Below are 22,418 nucleotides of genomic sequence, written 5' to 3'. Positions count from 1 at the left end.
GTAGAGGAAGCTTGGCCTTTTTGCCTCCTTTTTTAGATGAATTCTGCATTGTGCTTTTGCTCCCTTCCCATTCATTGCTTTCCTGTCAAGTTCTGCTGCAAGTCTTGCATCCCTCACTTCTCTTTTCTCCTTCACCACCCCAACCCAGTCCATCCTGGGCGTTAAAACACAGCAGAGTCCAAGGAGAAAACAGCATTTTATCGCATTGTTGAAAGCCTTCCACTTCTTAACACACTGTTGAAGTATGATACCCGCACCATGTAAGATGTAAAGCTGGAAACGGTAGAGTTGGCTCACTTCATGAGTGTAAGAAAATCTGTAGCTTGAATTAGTTTGTGAGTGCTCTACATTTTGGAAGAGTTCTCTCTGAGTCATAAAGGTTTCTATCTTGGCCATGGATGCCATTGACGAACCTCTCACGAGTGGCTGTGTTTGTCATCACATGATTTATTCCCCATCTGAGCTTGCATGGACGAGCAAGGCCAGCGTTACTGTCTGGCCCGCTTCTCTGCACCGCTCGCATGGCAGAAGGGGCCCTGACTGAGTAATGTTTAGAGAGGTGGGAACTTAATGAAACTGTAGCTTCGGGCTGATTTAAAACAGTCTTTGTAAGCTTGCGTGGGGTCCCTGTGAACACTTTGGCTTAAACAAAAGGTTTTGTGTGCAAATAGAGCCGAGACATTTTCCACTTTCCATTTTGGAGTGGCATTTTGTGATTACTTTGACTTGCTGCTGCAAGGCTGGTTTGGAATTAAACCCCGTCTCCCTCATCTCATTCTCTGGTCTGGCCAGGGAAGGGAAGCACGTGTCTTTCTCTTGGCCAGGCTGTCACTGAGCACGTTTTGTGATTTGCGTTTCAGTCAGCCCTGCAGGGCCTGGCTCATTACGAGACCACCAGATATAGCAAGGTGGACTTGATGGTCGTCTTCATCTCTGAGGGTCTGGATGATCAAACAGTTTCCTCCACTCGAGCACCTCATCCCGGTGTCTACACCACCCTGCTGCCTTGCTCGCAGTCTCCTGCCTGCCCTGGATTTGGCTCCTGGGAAATTATGAGCCTTGCAGCTCTTCCTAATTTATTTATTTATTTGCTCTGTTTTCTCGCTTGCATGAGCTCACTCAGCTGTTGCCTCTTCAGATTATTTAATTTGTCGGTGCTGCCTCTTGCTTCCCGCACTCTGGAGCGTGTGCATGTGCCTGCGGGAGTACCCGTTACCATCTTTGAGCCTCCTCTTAGCTCCAGTGTGTTAACTTGGGTCCTGGTGGGCGGCCCCCGTCCAGCCTCCCGCCCTCCGCTGGGACGTGAGGGCTGGCCAGGCGCTCTGCTCGGGGGGCGCAGACGCCCCTGCGCCCCTCTCTTAGGGAGCTGCGGTGTTGCTTGTTCCAGTAAGTGCGAGGTGGGCACTGCCCGAGGCTCCCAGTGCCTTCCTGCGGCCTGGGCTGCCCCCGTTGCAGCATCTGTTTCCCCAGAGATTGTATCTTTTCTAGCCTGCTGCTCGTTGGTGGTGCTCGCTCTGCCGTGTGCGTGAGAGGTGTCCTTTCCGTGTCTCCTGGCACTGGTACACCCCACCGGACCGGCTGTGATTCGGGAAGGTCTTCCCATGGTTGGGCAACGCGTGGGAGCTGCTCTTTGATGCACACCTAAGCATCAGGAGCGCGGGGCAGGCCTAATACTGGTTGCTGAGTGATACCCTCCAGGATGCGTACGCGGGAGGATGGGGCTGCCTGGGAGCAGGTGATAGGACGGGATCGGGCCGCCAGGGACTGCGTCGCTCGCTCGGCCCATCCTGAGCTTGCTAAGAAGCGCGGCTTGGCCCTCCCGGGGACCCAGGAGCACCGGCTTGTGCTGCCAGCTCGAGGAGAGCTGGGGTCACGTGCTGAGCTGTGGGTCTGGGTAGCAGCCACCGTACGCATTTGGTTTCCATAACATGCTTTTAGAAAGAGCTTTTGGGTCGCTGGGTTAAATGCTGGGTTAAGCCTTGCATTATTCAGCTGCCCCCTTAGACCCTGCTTTCATTCCTGAATCCTCTCCTGCCTGTGGCTGGCACAGCCCAAGCTTCATTGCATATGCTGTACCTGCCAAGGCCAGCCATTCAAATGCAAATTGTTTTAGAGCTACCACAAAAAAGGTGTTTGAACCGTTTCCCAAACCATTAAAGACGCCTTCCACTCCCTCCCCCGTGATAAATTCATTTAGATATCACCAAATGGCATTTTACTGTACGAAAGCAAAGCTCTCATTGAGAACAGTGAATGATGGAACACTTTAGCCCGAAGAGTACATCTTTCCCTGAAAGCGCCTGAAAACAGGGAGTGCTCTAAGGGTGGGCTTGTATTCAGTGGGCTTGTCTGGGACTCTGGCTCATTTTCCAATTCTGCCACCGTTTCTTCTTAGAGCTTTGGGCTTTTCCCCCATCTCTGTTGCCCTTGCGAGCTGCAGGACAACGGAGATGCTTGTTTGCCTCTCCCAGGGTGCTGGGAGGTTGTAGCCGTGAACGTCTCTGATGCAGCTGGAAAGGGCAGAACTAGGTGTAATTAAGAAATGAAATAAATGCCTTGAGGCATTTCCAAGAAAGTGTTGTCACTGCTGTTTGTCTAACATACAGATACCTGCAGCTTTTCCTAATGTTATTCAAAATGCGGGAATGGGTTGAGCTTAAAGATCTGGCTTGTTTTGCCACAGTATTTCCCGCTGGCTCAGACCATGGGTCTGATCTCACTCGTTTAGCAGACACTGAGTGGTACGGCTTGTGCCAAAAGTGTCACTGAATGAAAGAGGGATGCTCGTGCAGTAAAGGGGTCAGAACTGGGGAAATCCCTCTTTTTAGCGTATATTTGCTACAAACATGATAAAACATGGACAGAAGCTTTCTAGATGGGCTTAAATTAACCCACTCTGGGGGCCAGTTCTGATGCTGCTGGAAGCCTGCTGCAGCCCCTGGAGCTACGTCAGCAGGTGCCTGCGCTCCGTGACTTCCAGGCACTTGAACCGCTGGCGATTTACAGCGTGGAGGACTTGTGACCACCTGGACATGGCTCTGCCGATCATCTTCCACCTGGGAGAAGTTTATTTGCCTGCTACCCTGGTGCAGCCTCTGGCTTTTTGGCCAGCTGTTTTTGGTGAGGACGCAGCCTCTTTAGCAGACAGCTTTTGGGGGATTTGGGCTATGTGACAACCATTTGCAGTTGAGTCCTGAGTGACGGGACACCCTTTGTTGAAGAGTTGAGTTTGTGCTGGAGCTTTCCCTTGATGGGATTGCTAAAATCTGCCTGGAAAGGCTGTTCAGAAGTTACCAGAGGGAGCAGTTTTGGAGAAGAAGGGCTGGAAATGGTTAAACCGTGACTGCCTAAGCATCATCTCTTTAAGAAGCTGCTCCAGTAGGGTTGAGGCCAGGTGGGAGTTTCTGATGTGGTCAGCCCTCCACATCAAGTATCTGCGTAAGATGAGAGACCACCACTGCAGTAGGCAAGGGCAGGCAAAGGATGGGAGGGGAATGAAGGGTCAGGCGCCTCCAGCGACTTGCCCAAGGTCACACCACGGTCCGGCAGCGAGCCAGTCAGCCCTGAGGTTGCCCAGGCCACCAGTTAGCAGTCGTTGTCACTGCTTGCCCACGACGGGATCTCACAGCACCAGTGCAATGAAACCTCCCATCCGTGATTACCTGTTGAAGCAGCGTTAGACAGTTTCCATCAGGAAGGGTTCATCTGGGAAACTGCGTATTAATTTTGTCTTGAGGCCCCTGAGACCCCTGACACTTCCCTGAGAGGCTGGGCTGAGGTTTGCGTTTCCAGTGGTGCTGGTCTGGGGCAGGGAGTGTGAGTCTTTCCCGCTGTCGGGTCTGGGCCCTTTTGCGTGGATCCGCCGCAGCTGTTGGCAAACGAAGAGCCAAGCGTGTGCTCCGAGTCCAGCGTGCCCAAATCTGCTGCGTTTGAGGTAAGTGCTCAGCAGGGAGCTGTGGGGTGGCACTGTGGAGGGGGCAGGCAGCCCCCAGCACAGGGAAAGGGGTACGGTCTGCAATGGATAGGATGCAGGGTGAGTAGAGAGCTGGAAAGGAAGGGAAAAGCATAGGGATGTGTTTTCAGGGGCCCCAAAATATCTCAGTGCAGTTGTTCTGCCTCTGGGCTCCTTCCGTTAGCAAGTGCTGTGGGACTTGCTCGCAGTGTGCCATCGTGGCAACCACAGACATCGCACGTAGTGTTTTGTGCCGGGATGGGTGTAAAGGGAGTGTTGGCCAAATCCAGTGTGTACGTCCCCTCTATGCCAGGTCTACCCTGAACCTGCTGGGATCTGGGAGACCTGAGTTCAGTCCCAGCCCTTCCACCCATATGGGGATACCTGGGGCAGTTGTTCAGCTTCCCCATGAAGGGGGAGAATTGCTCTTTCCTACTTCACAGGAGAGAAATGCATTGAAGGTCTTCTGATCGTAGAAGGTACCAAAGGTAAATCATTGCAGTGAGCTTCCTGGAGCAGTGTTTTCTGGGGGAGAAACACCTATTACATTTGCTGCCAGAGCTGAGCAAAGGGGGTCCTGAATGCTCCCTTCCCGGTTCAGGCTTGCGTTCTGCAAACCTTGAGTTCAGGTTCATACCCACACCGGCCCCAGGAGGCCAGGAGCCCTCCCAGCCTGGTGTTTCGGAGGGCAGGCTGCAGATCCGCGCTGTGTTTCCATGTGAAAACATCCCCTTTCTGCTTCCTCCAGCCTCCTTTGCCTGCAGTAGAGGTTTTTGCAGGAGGAGGCTTGCTCTCGGCGGGACTGGCAGGGCTGCGTGGATCGGGGCTGGATATATGACTAATTGCACGTGCATTCAAAAGGTAGCGAGGCTGTTATTAAAACCAGGTGCAGGCTGGTGAATGCACCGTGTTGCCTAGGCGAGACTGAACGGCAAACATTTTTGCTTTGCAAAATAATTCGGGAGATGACTGTGTTTGTTTACAGGAGGGAGCAAAGCGGTTGAGGCAGGTTTCGAAGGCGGGGGAGCCGTGTCGGGCATCCATCACAGCACATCCCGGCTTTTACTTGCCTCTCCGGCTCTGTGCGCGCTGCGTTGCATCTTTGCTGCTGCTGTGGGCAACCAGTTTCTGCGTCCTAACGCTTTGCTCCGTTGTTTCAGTCTTCTGACCAGCCGCGTTCACGCGTTCTTCTCCCTCCCGCGGGCGCTGCTGCTCGCCTGCCGGGTCCCTGGGGTAACTCCGTCCGTCAGTAAGCTGGGAGACATCCTTTGTATAAACCCACATTTACCTGCGTGATTGCGATCTCTCTGATTTTCCTCCTCCAGGAAAGGAATTTGCTGCTTCACTTTGCTAAGACTGTAGCAGAGCACCCTGAGCGGGTAAACTGAGTCACGGCTAAATTGTTAAGCGTTACGAAAATCCCTGATAGCTTTTCACAGAGGGGAGAAGGTTTTTCGAGGCGGACAGAAAAGGACTTTCCATAATTCAGTACGGTGGTGGGTATCGCTGCTTTGGGGGCTGCTTCAAATACGCCTTGCATTTTCAGTGAAAAGAAGTGTGCTGATTTCTTTAGGGGGAAAAACCTATCACTGAGGTCTGGTGGTGGTGTTAATCTTAAAAGCAGCCCCCCCAAATGTTTTGTTTAAAACGCAGTGAAACTTTTTGGATCGTTTTTCCCAATCACGCGCTGTTTATGTTTCTTCAGAAAATGGAGAGGAAGCTGGAACAGGCTGAGTGTGAGTAGGAAGCAGGGGGCGGCTTCATGCTGGGTTAAAATCCTTTATTAAAAATAAATAAATAAATAAATAAAAGGGGGTCTTTCACCAACTTGAAAGTGTGGTGCAAAAGCTCTTGCAAATATTCAAGTAGCTCTAAGGTGGGCCCAAACAGCTTGGGAGGAGCAGGGCTGGGACTTGTGTGTCCGTGCTGTAATTTGGATTAAGCCGACCTGTGCCACCAGCTTGAATGCCCGTGATCCTGGCTCTGGAAGAGATGTCGGCACCGAGGGCGAACGTGAGGTGCCGTGCTGTGTCCGTACGTGCCGGGGAGCTTTTTACACAAGCCATCAGCCCTGCAAAGCCTGCCTGTCGGGCTGCGCTTCAGTGGTACGGTAAACCCTGGTTCAGGCTCCTAACCCAAGGTTACAAATGCCAGGGCCACGTGCTGCCGACCAGTTTGGTGGCATTGCCGCGCCGTGCCAGTGATTTATTCAAAAAGCGTGATTTATGCAAAAAGCATGCCAGGAGGCTTTGTGCCAGCTCAGGTAGCAGCCGGGCGGGTGCAGGCGGCTCCGAGCAGCCTTGAAGGCCGTCGCACGTGTTGTGTGATCAGGCCGGCGGGGCTGCGCATGGGATTTTTGTGCCTCACCCGCATCGTGTTTGTGCCACTGCGTGATCTGGCAGCGCCCAGCCCCGCCGCTGCCGAGCCCCGCAGACCTCGTGGTCTGCCCCTCGGTAACAGCTGCTGTGTTGTGCCCCCAAATTTTAACTCCTTAAGGCAACCGAGGCGCTTGGAGGCGGTGACCAAGGGTGAGTCCGCTGTCTAGAGCACATTTCGTTCTCCGGCTGAAAAGAAGTTATTGTTCTGTTTCCCTGAAAATTGCACATCTGTTTCTTTTAGTAATGCAAAACTCTGACCTGGTGTGATCTTATTTTTTTTCTTTTCTTCCCGTTAATGCTTAAAACAGTGCTGTAGTGTGGCCAGAGCAACGTGCTTCTTGCTGTACTTCTCTTCCAGGGGATGGAAGAAAACCTGTGGTAGCAGTTTGTTTGAAAGGCAGGTGCCTCCTTCCCCTCCTCCCCTTTAAAATAACAGAGGAAAAACAATCCGACTGCCTCTGGTGGGTCCTTCTGCACGTGTCCCACGGGAGAAGTCAGCAGAATAGCAGGCACGCTCGCGTGCGGTGAAGCTCCTTGCTGCAGAACATCGTGAACATGATGGTTTACAGGTGATAAAGTCACGGAAGAAAAACTACCTGAGGGCTATTAAGTATAAAGATAGATCCAGCTCAGGAAATCCTTGAACCGTTGGTTGTTGGAGCTCAGGAGGTATCTGGGGAACGCGTCTCTCCACCCTTGCCCCGTTCTTATTACTCGCCTTTAGGCTGCTGTGGCTGACGTCAGGCAGGTCCGTAGGGGAACTGAAGCTTTGTCCTTACCGCTGAGGCCTCGTATCAGTGTAGGCCATGTCTGGCAGTCCTGCCTGATCACCCAAATGCCTCTGCGTATTTCTGGGGCGTGACTTCAAGGTGGGAAGAGAGGGCCAGGGGGCCAGGCGCAGGTGCACAGTTGACTTGGGTCGAACGCACTCTGCTTCTGGTTGAACACGCTCTGCTGTGTCTGCTCTTGGAAGCTGAGTAGCCCTGAGCTGGGCTTGTATTTCCCTAGGAAACCATGTGGCAGTTTGATAAGCACAAACCTGGCAGCTGTGATTATATGTTCAGAGAATATTTGACTGCAGATGCCAAGTGAGTGGAAGGACTTTATTTAGGGCGGCGAATGCTGAGAGACGAGAACAAAAGAGGAGGAGAGACTGGAATATAGATGTTGGAGAGCCAGCTCTTGTGTGTTTTCTTTTGGTGCCAGCTCAACTTCCCCTGAGTTTAAGGCATTTACTGGGGGTAAAATTTTCTGCCACTCTCTCATTCAAGCCTTGTAGTGCCTCAGATGTGAAATCTGTGAGCAAGAGAGACACTTCACTGCCTGATGTGTTGTCCAGCTGCTGCCCCCACCACTCTGCAGAGAATGCAAAGGCCAAATCCTTGCTTGGCATCAGTCCCTGTCTCCCAGTGAAGCTACTGGATTTGTGCCAGTTGACATCAGCTGGCCCAGGGAGTACGTGTAGTGGGAGGAAAGGTGCTAGGGATAATAAAGACTTCTTTTTGCTGATGTAACTCTGCCAGGAGAGAGGAGGCTAGTCCTATGGCTGAGTTCCCCCTGGAAAGCAAGGCGAGACGGGCACTAAGGGTGGATGGCGTAGGTGGGTACGTGTTATGGTAAGACCCACAGATGTGTCTGTGCTCTGCTGAAGCGTCACAGGTGCTTTTGGCCTTCTGCGTCCTGCAGTACCCCTTAGTGTTATCACTGACATTTTTGTGCATGCACAGTTTGGGAGCCAATCTGGCTGAAAAAATGACTTTTTACTTTTAAATGAATTGGTTTTCAGCTGGATCAGCTCCCTGATCTGATTTGGGAACATGCAAACCTTCATGCCCGCAGAAGGCAAGGGGCAGCGCTGGGAATAGGTGGCTGGACACTGTTATTTGGTAGCGCTGCCTGCTTCCACCCGTTTGCACTCCTTGGGGTTTTATGGCAGGGTTGGCCTAGGGCTCACCATTGCCAGCTGGGCAGTCCTGCCACATCTCCCCGGCTGGCTCTTCTCTGGCCTCGTGGAGAGCCAGTTCCAGCAGCTTCAGGGGCCCAAACCAGCATCACAACAGCCACGACCTGCTCTGTATCTTTCTGAGGAGATCCGTGCTGACACAAGGGAAAGGCGCAGCCAGGGGTAGAGTGGGATGTGACCCTTTGTCCATCTTCGGCTGCTTGCTCTCCGATCTCATGGCGTTAGTGCAAGTGTGTGTGGTGTGCAGGCATTGGCCCAGCTCTGGATAAGCCCGGATGGACTGGACGCGGGAGGGATGGCATGCTCTGAGCTGGCAGGCGATCCCGCAGAGCGACCCGCCTCTTTGACACCTCCATTGCCGATGGTGAATTGGGCTTGGTGGGCTAGCGGGACCAGCAGATCTGTGGAGGTCACCTAGCCAGGTACTGGTGATGCTTGTGGATTAAGAGATGGCTTTGCTCAGTACAGTCCAACCTGCCGCAGTCCTAATGAGTGATGTCTTCTTGTCTGATGCTGGTGAGCCCACATCAGCTTTGTTCTGAATATGTGAAGCCAAGTTGTGTCCCACACGGGCACAGATATTTAGCTTTGGGACGCCGGGATGAAACCCTTCCTGCAACATCCCACCAACTGCTGGGCGCTGTCAGCGCAGAGGCAAGGACTCAAGGGCCACAGAGTCCGAGTTCCTCTCTTTCGCAGAAGAATCATCTTTGCTGGAACTGGGGCCGTGTGGGGATGGGTTGGGTCTTTGTGTTGCCTTTTGCCTTTTTGGGGGGCCAAATACAGGGCTCTGTTGTTGGCACCTGAGAGATGAGGTTGGACTTTCAGGGCCAGGTAGCCAGCATAAGAGAGCCTCGCCCCGGTGGCTTGGTCATGTGCGTCCTTAGGCAGAGAAAAGGCAGAAGCCAGTGTCTGGATTTCTGATTTCAGGCACTCCCGGTGCCCTTTGTGCCTGGGCTGGGAGCAGATCCTTCCCAGGGGAGTTGAGTCTTGCTAGGACCTTGCCCTAATGTGCCCCAGGACCAAGCACTGGCTGCTCGTCTCCTCTTCCCCTTGCCCGTGTTGACCGGCAGCTCTGCCTAACGCGACTTCTCTCTCCCTGGGGCAGAGGGTGGTGGTGTGCCAGGCGGCCCTGGGAAAAAGCTTTTTCCACTGAGTCATTTGCTGCCGCCGCTTTTTCTGAGGCGGAGATGAGATCTGGGGGAAGGAGAGATGGAAAAACCCAACCCGGCTCTCCCTGCCCCTGCCGGCCCAGGTTCATGCCGGCGCTGCTGCCCTGTGTTTGCTTTTAGGAGGGAGCTGCAGACGGTCAGCGGCATAAATAGAACAGGCCTGCTATTTTAAGACTTTGATTGCATCATCTGTGTATTAAAAACAAAAAAATCTTTGTTTTAGCCTCAACTGGCAGCAGAGGCTTGAAAGAAAGAAGGTCGATCCCGTAAGGCCGTGACATTTCAAATCACTTTTTCCCACCGCAGGCAGGGCTTCGAGGTGAACGGGCGTGGAGGATTTTTTTTTTTCTTCTACATGTCTCTGAGACCTTCTGTGTCCTGCATCATTTTAAACGCCGAAGGGATACTGCTCCTTGAAATTCCTGTTCCTCGTGTGAGTTGCTGGTTTTGCTTTCGCATTGCTGAAAACTGGGAATGACTGCGCCAGGCTAACGAGCGAGCAAACCCCGTTCCAGGAAGAGAGGTGGTTTCTGTTTGGAGAGGTGTGTGGACACGCACGGGAAGGGGGTTTCTCTTGCAGAGAGACAGCCGGGTCCCTTTGGAGCCAACGCGATTGTGCCCCTCTGCTTTTTACGATGCCCTTTAGTGCCGAGCAGAAACTGTGACGAACAGGACAGGAAGGGCTCAGAGGTTTGGAAGTGTGAGTTGTTTTCCTCTTTTGCTGGATTCGCTCCGTATTAATCGCAGCTGTGCTATTTGAGGCTGAGTGCTCGGAGCAGACGTCCGTGTTGGGTGCAAAAGCCCCCCTTTGGCTCCGGGCAGGGGAAGGGGGGGGGGGTGCATGCCATCCGTACGCCAGCACGTGCCCTGCTCTGTTTGCCTGGCAGTTTGCCTTTGGGTCCTGGGAGGCTGTTTTCGGCAGCCCTGTGTTGTGGTGCCTGGGCTCTGCTCCTGCAAAAATGCGTGGTTGGGATTAGCACATGCACTGCTCGAAGATTAAACCGAAAGGGAAGGGAGCAGTCCCAGAGCTTCCTCGTAGCAGCTGAAGAGCACAAACATTTGTAAATATTTGTGCCTGGGCAAGATAAATATATGAAGTGGGGTTTTATTCCCAAACAGAAGCAGATGGTTTATTGAGGTGGAGGAAGGTGATGTTTAAGGTTTTAAGATAAAGTGGGTGAGCCAGGAGCTGCTCTTGAAGAAGAGGGATATGGAGAAAGGTTTCGAACCAGCTGCTGAAAACAGTTCGTTCTCTCCAATAGCAACCCCAGCCATGAAGGATTATTGATATAACTTAATTAGAAAATGCTTTTTCTTTCTTTCTTCCTCTCTTCCCTCTTCTCTGTTGAAGACCTTTGATGTTTTTTGCCAAGTAGTCTGCACATCAGAATACAGAAATGTCACGTGGGAGATGGATGGGGTTGTTGCCATAATGATAGTGCAAAGCTCATATTTATCTGTCGTAAATAGCTTTGATAGTAGACTTTTGCTGAGCTCTTATTATAACGGATGGTTTTTATCAGCGCCCTGTAAATCAGCCCATGCACCAGGTCATACAGTGGTTGTCACGTTTGCCTTGCTCTTCTGTGGACCAAATAGTGCTGCTTTTTAACTGATATTAGAACCACTGCTTCTCTCTGGCGTGGTGGCAAGGCTGGAAATAGGACTGAGCCAGAGCTCAGGGTTGGAGTTTCTCTCCAGCCCGCTGGATCCTCCAGCTCTCACATCTTCCTGCATGACAGTTTGTGGACAGAATCCAAATTTGGCCGTCGTGGCTTGGGCCCATCCTGGCTCTGCGTCCCACCGCACTGTGACAGCCTGGAAGCATTTCGTATGGTGGGACAATGACTTGAAATTTCCAGGAACCTCTGTCCATGCTTCTTGTGGACTGACTGGGGCAAAACCAAGGCATCAGCAGAGTTAATTTTACTCCATTTGTGGGAGGGTAGTTTCCTTCCATCCTTGTCTTGCCCTGCGCTCACCAGTGGACTTCATAAAGAGTAGTTTTGTTGCTTTTCTGTCTGAAGCAGAGCAAGGATGGGACAAACCCATCTGCTTCCTAGCAGGGACTGCCTGGAAATACAAGTCCCATGGGACTTGCTGGAACAGCTAAATGAGAGAGCTTGCCAGTCCCATGAGACCAGGGAGAAATCCCCGTGCTTTGAGCCTTATTTCCACTCTACCCCCATTCAAAAGATGCCAGAAGAACAGTTTTTGTGCTGAAAAATGTCATGGAAATGTAATTCTCTTCCCTCCCCACCAGCATCCCTGGCAGAAAAAAATTATGCTGGAAGAAAGGGTTGAAAGGGAAGGGGAATCAAAGAAAGGGAAAAAAGGGGGACTTTTCCCCTGCTTGGATTCAAAAGTGTCATCTGGAGATATCAGCAGGAGGTTTGGCAGAGTGCTGATGGAGTGGCTGCGACCTCCAGGTACCTCAAGTCACGTTGGAGATCTCACCACCTCCGCGCTTGTGGTGGCATATTTCTTACTGGGCGGGACGTGCTCGCCCCGGGCTCTGTGTGCGTGTGTACGCGCACACAGGCGGGTGCCCACCTACGTGGGCACACAAAACACCGAGCCCTTGGGGCACGAGGGGGGCACAGCCTCTCTCGGGGCCGCTGCCTGGGTCGCGGAGCCGTTGAGTCCCCACAGCCTGTTGGCAAACGGCTTTGCAGCAGTGCTCGGGCGCTGTGAAGGTGCCAGCCCTTGAAAGCAGAGGGGCTCTACGGGGTTTATGTACCTAAAGGAGTAGTCTCTTACTTCTTCAGTGTTTGAGGCTGATCTTTATTGTGTGATGGCTCAGTAATGCAAATAACTGCAAGGGGGGGGGTGCTGGAGGGTGCGTCTTAAGGGCCAGGGTAAGGCTCACTTGCCGCTCTGTGTTCTAGCGTTAGACGAGTTCAAGCAGTCTCATCTTCTCCTAGCGTGGCCCACACTTTCTGCTCCTTTACCTTTCATTCCCCCGTTTCCTTTTGCTGCTCCCCCTTTCCTTCACATCCTTTCTGTTGAAGGCTGGGAAGCTCTCGCTCCCCCTACGTAACTGTTGGCACTTGCAGAAAGCAGCAAGGGAGGGTAAATGTTGGAGAGCATCAGTCCCCGCGAACACAGTGAGGGAGGATAGCAGAAGTGAGCAAGGAACTGGGGCGTGAGGTAGGAGATGGGTGGCGATGGAGCTGTCTCATAAGCAAAGCTGTGTTTATAGGGTGCGGCAACAGCAGTGACATCTTTTATTGGGCCAGCTGATATAGCTGCACTATATGAGTTTTTAGGCTCCAAAGCCTACCTTCAGGTCTGCCTCTTTGTGCCTGAGATGCTGTCTGTGTCTTTCTACTCCATCGGGGGATAAAAAAGACATTACTTCTCTTTGAAAATCTGTCATTTATGGAGCTAAACCACCACAGATTGTGGTTACGCTGTTGGGCTCCTTCCACCCAGGATGTCTGCCTGTTGCAGTATCCACGTGGAGAAGGTAACTGGTCAGAACAGAAGGTTTGGTGCCTAGAGAGGCTTTAACTCATTTTGTTTCAGGAGAGAGCTAATGGAAGAGCATGAGACCCTGGATGTGGCCACCTCTCCCTGTGCCCAAGCCCCCTGCGCCAACATAGCATTTCCTACAGCCGCGTGGTTGTCCGCCTTTCCACTTGCACTAATGCTTTTCTGCTTTCTCTTGCATCCCACAGACTGTCTGGAGTTGCTGCTGCTGGAGTCCATGGCGTATACAGCGAGCCCCACTCCAGCGGGGCCGATTGGCACCCAGTACTGCGTTTGCAAAGTCGAGTTGTCTGTGTGTGGCCAAAACCTTCTGGATAGGGATGTCACTTCCAAATCTGACCCCTTTTGCGTCCTGTTCATGGAAGTCAATGGAAAATGGGTAGAGGTAAGTCCTGAAGTTGTCCTGGTTTCCAGCGCATGTGATTTACCTAGTGTCAGTGTCTCCAAATGATGCTTATATTTCAGTGCAGACTGATTTAGGCAAGGGGGCACTAAATCCTGCTTGTATGTGTTGTGAAGGAGGCTGTGTTTAAACTGATTCCCTGGTTATCCAGAGCAGGGGAGCGCCTGGAAAGCACTGCGGCTCCAATCCACTCCCGGGCTTCCTCCCAGTGGCAGCCAAGCTGGGGAGGCAGAGCGGTGGTACCCTCAGCTCGTCCTCACGGGGCTGGAGGCTCTGCCCAGACTTGGGATCTGAGAAGAGCTCCCAGGCACTCGGTGCAGATGCAGCTGGAGACAGCTGGCCTCAAACCTGCGAGTGCTTAAGCAGCATGTGTCATTTTACTCGTTTAAGTAGCCCCGCTCAACCAAAAAAGGCTACTCACATGAGGAGAATTATATATGTTAGCTGTAAGATTATGGCTCCGACTGAGAAGGAAGAGCCCAAGTTAGGGGGATATCAGGGCACAGCTGTAAGTGTTACATAAACCATCCTGTTCGCCAGCTGTGTGCAGGGAGTCTCGTACAATCAGAATTCAGTAAAAAGGCACGACAGCGTGCTTTGCTCTGTTAACAAGTGCTGGAGGAAGACACACAGACTAAACAAGGACAAACCTTGATTCCTAACCAGAGCCGAGCCTCTGTGTTACTCATGGCTGGATCAAATTGGATTAACATTTCTCTAAACATCTTTATTTTTCCCTTCCTTTTGTGCCCAGGGCCCAGCCAGAGGCTGGTGTAGGAGTTCTGAGAAACCGGCTCTTGTCAAGGTGCTTTTAACAGCAAGAAATAAAGATCTCAGGGATGAGCTTGCGTTTGTGAGACTTCCAGCCAGGGTTTGCGAGTGGGTGTGGGTGAGCTTTCAAAGCCACGCAGGGTTCTGGGTGTCCACTTCTGAATCACATTTATCTTTTGATCAGGACAGAAATTGTTCTCAGCGTGCCCGTCTCTGTGCAGTGTCACCGTGCGAACGGCTGCCCTTTGAAGCTGCCACAGAGAAAGGAGCTGCCTCTCTGAAGATCAGTCTCTCTTGGCTTTTTTTTTCTGTGTTGAACCAGGAATTTCATGCCGGTCTGGAGGCTGCATGTTGTGCCAGGGGAACGGGGTGTGTGTGTGAAAGGTCTTTCAGTGCTCTCAGCACAAAGCATGTAGAGATGTGTTACAGAGGGAAAGCTGCACCGAAGCTGCACCTTTGAAGATTCCCCACATCCCTTGCCTTGAATGAAGCAGCTTCATCAAGCTCAGTTCTGGTTCCCCCATTAAACTGCCTTCCAAAGCAGAGACGAGAATCCTTTCGGTCCCCTCAAGGTTACACGTGTGGCGCAGGTGTGTTAACTGTGGCGCATCTGCTTTTGCTACCGTTCCATTCACCTGGCGTGGTTTCTGTTTTGAGCTGACAGGTGTCATGATGACAGGTTAGACGTAATTGCAAATCTCAAAATACCGCCTTCTGGCAGGGCGTGTGGTAGGCCTACAATGACCTCGCCATGTTTGAACTGGTCCCAAGCACTTCTCAGTCCGCAGTAAGCTGGGAGCACTTCTGACTTGCTTGTTTAAAAATGCTAAGTGTACGTGACCATTAGATGGTGTGAAGTCCTCTTGGAACAAGGGGCAGTTCTAGGGCAGCCAAGATGAGCTGTTTCCAGGATCCCGAGCCAGATATAAAGCTGTTCTTTGGGTTTGACTTGAAGAGTTGCTGTTTCTGTGGGACAGGATGGGCTGGATGACGGTCTGGCAGGTCTGTCCTGCAGAATAGAGGTATTCAGGATAGCTCGTGTTTGAATACCTGGGGTCTTTTCCAAGAATTATATCAAGGTCAGTGAGGCCTTAAGTTGCACGTTTAATGAGCATGTGGGCTGTCATTTACTGAGAGGGGCAAGACTGTGGGATAGGGAAAGGCGAATATTGTGAGTTAGACGCACGGGGGAGACTGGGATCTGCTCTGTCCCAGATGGACAGCAAGCAGCTGGCAAATCCTGAGGAGAAGCCTTTGAACTCTTTATACCCGTTCATCTTTCATCCTTACCAGAAATCTCAGAAGTGTATGCTTCACCTGCCACATTTAATACCGGGAGGCGCTGAGGAGAAACTGCAGAGGATCTTGTTACTTGCTTGGTTTCAGGAGGCAGCTCCTTGCAAATAGGAAAGGTGATTCCTGTAAGAACAGAAGAGGGCAGGGATTATCCTCCCTGCCAGCACTGGTTTTCCCTGGATTTACCAAAGTATCCAGCTCCGCAGATGTGCCCTGCTCTGGGAGCAGTATGCATGTCAGCGCCGAGGCATGCCTTGGCCCTGGTCTGTGTGGGGGAAGCACATTGCTCTGACGGAGTATTTTTGTTTTTATTTTCCTTGCATGTTTAAAGGAGCTCAGAGCTGCACTGATTTTTGTCTCCCTCCGCACCACACAAGCTTACTCCAGGGCAAGGTCCTGCTGATAAAAGGCTTTTTAAGGACAGGAGGATTTTCCGTGCTTGCGCTGTCCCTAGCCGTGGGTGAACAAGGGATGAATCTGTTCTCTCCGAGATGCGAACGACGCACAAGGCACCGTTGTGTGGTTGTTTCCAGCCCTCTGCTTCGACAGTATGAAGCTGCTCGCTAAGCTAATGGAGTGTGAGGGAATTTACCCTTAGCAGCTGTCTGAATTATTTGATAGCATAAGTAAAATGTTGGCTTGATCCCAAGAATTTGCTTCCCAGAAAGCCCACCAGCCAGATCTTCCTCCTGCTGGGAAAATCCTCCTCCTGCTAGGAAATGGCACAGGGGTGCTTCACCCTGCCGCAGCCACTGCAAGCTGCTCCCGGGACCGCACGTGTGTGTGTGCTGCCATCACTGCAGTTCACGCAGAGCTGCCTGAATTGGCTTTAAATAAAATTACCTTGGTTATTACCAGTGTTATTATTGCACCAGCAAGACATTTCGCTTGGGTGACCCTCCAGCATAGGTGCCAGCTTCTCAGGCTGGTTTTGGTCTGTGCCTGGGAGGGAGCAGATAAGCTCTGCATGCAGATGTGATGGATACAGGCACTGGTTTGGATGCAGGCCTGGTCAGCACAGCACAAAACAAGGAGCTGGAGGGCATTAAATCACCTAACTGAAACAACCATCCCAGTTCCCAGGAAATTAGGTGACCCTGGTTTTGCAGTGCCTGGACTAGCTGGGGAGCCTGAGCATTTGGCCAGGGAGCTGGTGAATGAATGGACATACCTTTGGTGTCCTACAGCTGGTCTCCTGGTGCCAGCGGGGTCAGCAGGGTAGGTGCAGAGGAAGACCTCACTGCTGCTGGGGCCTGGAATTAGGCTGGTGGTGTTAACTCAGCCACCTGGATGAGATTAATGAGCTTTCCAGTCTTGCTAGGTGGCATCTCTTTGAGCCGATTGTATTTCTCAGGAATTTCTCTTTTGCTGTCAGTAATGTCTCAGTCCAGCAGTTTTGATTCCAGCGTTTCTTTTACAATACAATCAAACATGTTGGTTACTTTTTTTCCTCCCCGCTATTTTTAGCTTCTTTTTAATTGGCAAAATAGGTACTGGAAGTCAGTCTCGAATGGCAGATTGCAAGATGCTCTGCTTCTGTGGTTTCAGTGGAGGTCAGCGTCTTGCAAAAACTGACAGGCGGCATATTTACAGCTTTGCTGCCAGGCACCAGGCTGCTTCCAGATGGGAAACGGGGGTCGTCATTGCTTCTGCGTGCAGAAGGCTTGGGCTCGGAGCGCCGCTGGCCAAGATCCACCAACCCGCTGGTGAGGGCACGACGAGGAGTAGAAATAGTCTCGTACCTGCACCCACCGTGGTAGCGATGGATGGTTTGGGCTGTAGCTGGGCTGCCAGGGGAAGTGTCGTTGTAGGAAGGAGAGATGGGCTAGCTGGCAGTAGCCTTGCTGGATGGGTACTGATGCCAAGTCGCTGTGGCCGTGCTGGCCGTATGAGCCTTCCCGAGACCTGCTGAGGGCTGCTTTGGCATCTGAAGCTCAGGCCACCTTGGTTTAGAGCTAAGCTGGGGGTGCCTGTGTTGTCCTGCATGGATTTCAGTCATGCAGACGTGCCTGTTGTCATGGCATCGCCAGGTTCCAAGGATAGTCACTGGAAGACCTCACAGATGAAGCTGTCTTAACCTTGCTGTGTCACCAGGCGATGCTGCCTCAAATGTCCTGGGAGCGTAATACATCCTGATATTTAAACATGGTCTGTCTTTATGCAGAGTGTCCATATCAGACTGATTTATGGCAAGAGGTGGGACAGGTGAAATAGGAGACTTGTTACAGTTACTGTAATTGGCCTAAAAATGAATCAGTTTCGTATTTGTAAGTGGTGGCTTTAATAACGCAGCTAAATGCAGGGGCTGGATCGGAGCAGGCAGTAACAAGCTGAGCAGGATGAACTCATCCCATTGCACGTGCTGACAAGCACCGACGCTGTATGTACCTCCTCTGGACTGATCGGTGACAGACGGAGAAGCCACGAGTATCAGCCCTCCTTGAGGACACAGGTCTCTTCCTTCAGTAACCGGACCCAGCTGTGCTCGTGCCAGCATCTGATAGCTGGGTGGTGGATTTGAGGCTGCAGTGCCTGATAATGCTGACAAAAAGGATTCTCTTCACTGTTTTTTCTAGCTGTCAGATTTGTTCCCAAATACAATTATTTTGTCTCACTAAGCTTAATAGGAACTAAAGTCTCTGAATCAGCCTTGAGGGGGAAAGGGAAGGAACAGAAAACACAAGCCAAGAAGTGACATAAAAATGGGTAACGTATTAATTTTCCGCCTGATGACATCATGTTGCAGTAGCCATGGAAGACCTGGCCCGCGATGCAGGGAGTAGGGACACGTATGACTCAGCTGTGCCATTTCTTTTGTACCCCTTGTGAATCACCTTTCCAGCCCTGAGCATGGGGTATGGTGGAACATCACTGCTTACTCGTGCTGTTGAGGGCTTGTTTGTCTTCTAGGCACAGCTTGGTCTGAGCTGGATATTTAAGCCACCGAGTCAGTTGCCAACCTTTTGGCTGGTGTTTCTTGAGCTGTGACTTCCAGGATGTCTCTGGAGGAGAGAGAGAGGAAGGAAGTACAGTACAGAGTCCCTGTTCCTAAATCGTGTCCTTCCCGCATTTCCTCAGTGCTAGAAGTGCCCCCCTTTCCCTGCTCCTCACTCTTACTTTTGTCCAGGTCTATGAACCAAGCACTGATTGTTCCTTCTAGGTAGGACTCTGACTACTTTTTCAGCTCAAGTTTTCCTTTGCACTTGCGACAGCATCTCCCAAGTGAGGAGGTTGCTTAAACATCTCTTGCAAACCTCCCTTCTGGATCTGGAGAGCACTTTGGCTACAGCCGTTTAACATAAGATCTGTCATTTGAGATGCTTTCCTGGTTTTTTGCTTGTTTTGTAGAATTAAGACTCTTGCCTGAACAGAAATCTTTAATTAGCCTGGTTGTCTCTTAAAAACCCTTATGCTTTTCTGCTCTTGGCTTGCACAGACAGTTCTACACTTTGCAGGGTTAGTAAATGTGTAAATGTTCAGAGGGAAGGGGGAAGGAAGGAGCTGATGGCATGTTTGTCTCGTGGTGGATGTGGTGTGAAAAGGCCTTGTGCTTGATGGTCGTTGGCAAATTTGAAGATGAAGAGCTAGGTCAAACCAGAGATCAAAATATGTGTGACCAGCAACTGGAAGCTTGCAGTTTAGGTGTGCTTCACACTGACAATAGGCAGGCGGTTAAATACTTTTACAGCTGGGTTTTGAAGGAAGCCTTCTCGCTCTGCAAATGGTAACTCAAAACACGTTTCACCCCTCCCTTCCTTGGGCCACCCCTTCAGACCCTTGTTCGAGGTGTGGCCAGCTGCAGGGTGATGAGGGGACTGGTTTTGGTGGTGAAAGCTGTTCTTCCCTTGAGCCGTGGTATTTTATTTGCAGCGTTAGCAACCGTTAAAAGCACAACACCATGACAGAGTTTGTTTCTGCTGTTCAGTCTCTCCTGAGGTTGAGGTAAAACACTTGAGTTGGAGGCAGCAAAAGTGTTACTGAGACCTGGGACAGCAAGCTGCTCCTCTCCCTTCTCTCTGCTGTCCTGCATGTCTGGCATGGCAGAATGTGGTACATGCATGGCTCATAAGATCAAAAAGCTTGGCCACACTCCTGTGGGTCTTCATAGGATGCTGGACCCTCAGGACTTGAGATGAGCATCTTGCATCCCCATGGGGCACATGTCCCCAGACCCTTTTTTAGGCCAGACCGCTCGCAAAGAGACTTGAGAGTTTGTGCGATTCCTCGAGTTGTGTTAACTCGCTTGGCCATGGTGACACAATGGTGTGTTGGGCTCTCCTCTCCCATCATCCCAGCCTTGGTGCCTTTTTCAGCCTCTGCGAGCCCAGCTTTCCCCCTCTGGATTGATGTAGCATTGCTCGTGTAGAGGTGAGTAAGAGTGCTTGTGTGTCTGCACTATGGAGGTGCTCATGAAGATCATCTTCTTTCTTTTCTTTCCCTTGAGTACTCAGAAGAAAAAGCCCTTTTTGTTTCACTTTTGTTATTCAGCAATCTGGTTTCGTGGTTGCGCTGCCGCAGGGTGGAACAGCTCTTCCCGCAGAGGCCTGGCTCATTGCATCTTTGGCTTTGGTCTTACACAGTCCGTCTACCTCCTCCAAGCCGTGGGGGAAGCACCGTGTATGAGTCGGGTGTCCCGGGCCCCACACCGCATCCGGAACGGCTCTCTGCTTGTCTTAGTCCTAGCCAAGGAGGTGTTTTGGATAGTGGCTGGGCAGGGAAATGCGTAGGCAGCCTGCTGCCCTCCTCGCAGCTGCCCGTTTGCCCCAAGGGGAAGCTGCTGCCTTGTATGAACTCAGTTTTCATGCTGCCCTGGTTTGGTCCCTGGCTTTCCATCACTCGGGGAACGCGAGAGGAGCAGAAATCCATCTCTGTGCTGCCTGCTGCTGGGGGGAGCGTGCTCTTGTCTCGGAGGCTCGAAAGCGGATTTGTGTGTGCACTGCTATTTAAATAGGGAGAGCTCGTGAGTGTCCATTGCTTCTCGTTGAGCAGAAGTTTGGGGTCCTTCAGTACAGGCAGGTGGCGAGGAAGGAAGGGTCTGCGTGGAGCTGCGTTGCGCTGGCCGGCTTGCAGCCCACTGGGGTTGATTTATTTGATTTCCCTCTTCCCAGAGGATGCAGCAGGTGGCTATTCTGAGAACATAGCATTAGTTTACTTGTTTTCCTGGCAATTAAGGCAGACTAAGTCACCAACTTTAAAAATACTGCCATAATTGGTGTATATATAGCAAACTTACCATGTTTCCACTCAGTCACTCCAAAACCCATCTCCTATGCTGAATATGTTTCATGGGGACTAAGGTGTGTTCTCTGTCTTTTTTTATTTTCCCCTCCCCTCTCATAATGTGCCTATTTCCAGCTCTCCAGTTCTGGGAGATGTCCTCTGCATCCTGCCCTCCTGATGCCACCCATGGATGTCAGGGCAGAGGCTGCTTTCTGGCAGAAGTGTTGCCGTGGGCCTGGGTTGTGTCTGCTAGCTCAGCCCTCCCCAGGGTTGGGTTTCCAAGCTGCGAAGCGAGGAAGGGTGCTCAGCAGGGCTCTGTGATGGCGATGATGGCCAGTGCCCTCCCGCGCGTGTCTGTGAGGGAGGGAGTGCTCTAACACCACGTGGCAGCAGCTTTTGGAAGACCCAAGAATGGTGGGTGAGATGTGGGTACCACTGGGCTTGAAATGAGGAAGGAAACGTCTCTTCTTGTCAGGGTGGTTGCTTTTAAATGACTTAGGGGAAGGAGGAGGGAAGATTTCACTTTGTTAACAAGATGTTTCGTGTGATGTGTGGAAGGACAGCCCAGAGGCTTGATCACGAATGTGAGGTTTAGTCTGTTCCCTCCTCTGCGCTCAGCTCCCAGCAGCCCACAATGGGCCGGATCCATCTGATCCAAACTCCTCCTTAGTGCAGTCTTTCTTTTGCAGACCTGGAGCCAGCTGAAGGCAAACTGGATATAGGTGGGACAAGGCCTCCTGGCTCGTGGTGACCTTCATGAGTTACCTCATGGGAAGGGAATGGTCTGTACCCTCCCTGCCCTGCTTATGGGGTGCTGTTTCCCAAGGTGCCTCCTATGCAACTGTTGTGACCCAGTGGAAAGGGTTACGGGAGGGTGCATCCAAAGTAGCTTGGCCACCAAAACATGAAGAGCTGTGAGCAAGGAGAAGCCGTCTGCTGTTTTGTTGGCAATCAGAGTTTACAGAGCCTTGTATGGGGAAGAAACAGTGGCTGAAAAGAAAGCAGTTCGGGGCAGTCAGGGAATTGCTGGTGAGTTAATCATTCTTGCAAACTTTTGAGGCTGTCATCTCGGAGGTGCAGCAGGCTCTGGACATTTGCAGAGCAAGGACTTGCAATCTCAACAGTGCTCCCTTTCAGACAGCAGCTCAGGGCCGTATGGCACTCGCAGCTCTGCGTAGGGCTCAAGGCAGCAGCAGTTTGCAGTGCTTGCAGCCAAGAAAAGCATGTCCACACTGGAGCCCTGTGCATCTGGAAGCCTTTGGCCCAGGCAGGGATATTGTTCATGTGCAAGAGGCGTAGTACCACCAGCTCAGGAGGCCGTCTCCCAAAGTGTTTAAGAGAAGCGTATTTTTGATAAAATCACACTGGAGTGCGTGTGCCTTTCTTTTAGTTGCTCCTGTAACTTTATCCTGGAATAATAGAGTGAAACGGAAAAAAGGTCGATGCTACCACCTTGTCTGCCAGCTTTGTCAGGGCAAGACTGTTCCCAGGCTAATCTGATTTTGTGACTCTTCGTCAAGCCTGAGAAGCTGAAGTGCTGCGAGTGTTCAGTGCTTTCCATGGGATTTTCTCCCAGTCTCATCCATCTCACAGGAAGCCTGTTATAAAATTGGCTGAGAACACTCTCTCTCTCTTTTTTTTTTTTTTAAACTATCACAATATTTGTAGCTGTCTGTCCTTACAAAACTCTTATTTCATTTTCTTGCTTGCAGTTTATCCTTGTAATTTATCCTTGCAAGCATTTGTAAATGGTTATTATGCCATACCCTTC

General features: G+C 51.5%; 1 protein-coding gene across 6 annotated transcripts in view; it reads left to right on the top strand.

Annotated features, from left to right (window-relative positions):
• Positions 1-22,418, top strand: part of CPNE2 (copine 2) — a 93,857-nt gene that overhangs the window by 12,324 nt on the left and 59,115 nt on the right. For 3 of the 6 annotated variants that reach the window (XM_064519353.1, XM_064519350.1, XM_026104089.2), the window contains exon 2: positions 13,146-13,342. In XM_064519353.1, coding sequence (XP_064375423.1) covers positions 13,175-13,342 — 168 coding nt within the window. In that variant the 5' untranslated portion in view covers positions 13,146-13,174. The other 3 variants (XM_026104090.2, XM_064519351.1, XM_064519352.1) reach the window with 3 other exon arrangements.

This window comes from Dromaius novaehollandiae, chromosome 13, assembly GCF_036370855.1.
Source record: "Dromaius novaehollandiae isolate bDroNov1 chromosome 13, bDroNov1.hap1, whole genome shotgun sequence".
NCBI classification, from domain to species: Eukaryota; Metazoa; Chordata; class Aves; order Casuariiformes; family Dromaiidae; genus Dromaius; species Dromaius novaehollandiae.
The sequence above is the reverse complement of the archived record's forward strand: the minus strand, read 5'-3'. Positions and strand labels throughout refer to the sequence as shown.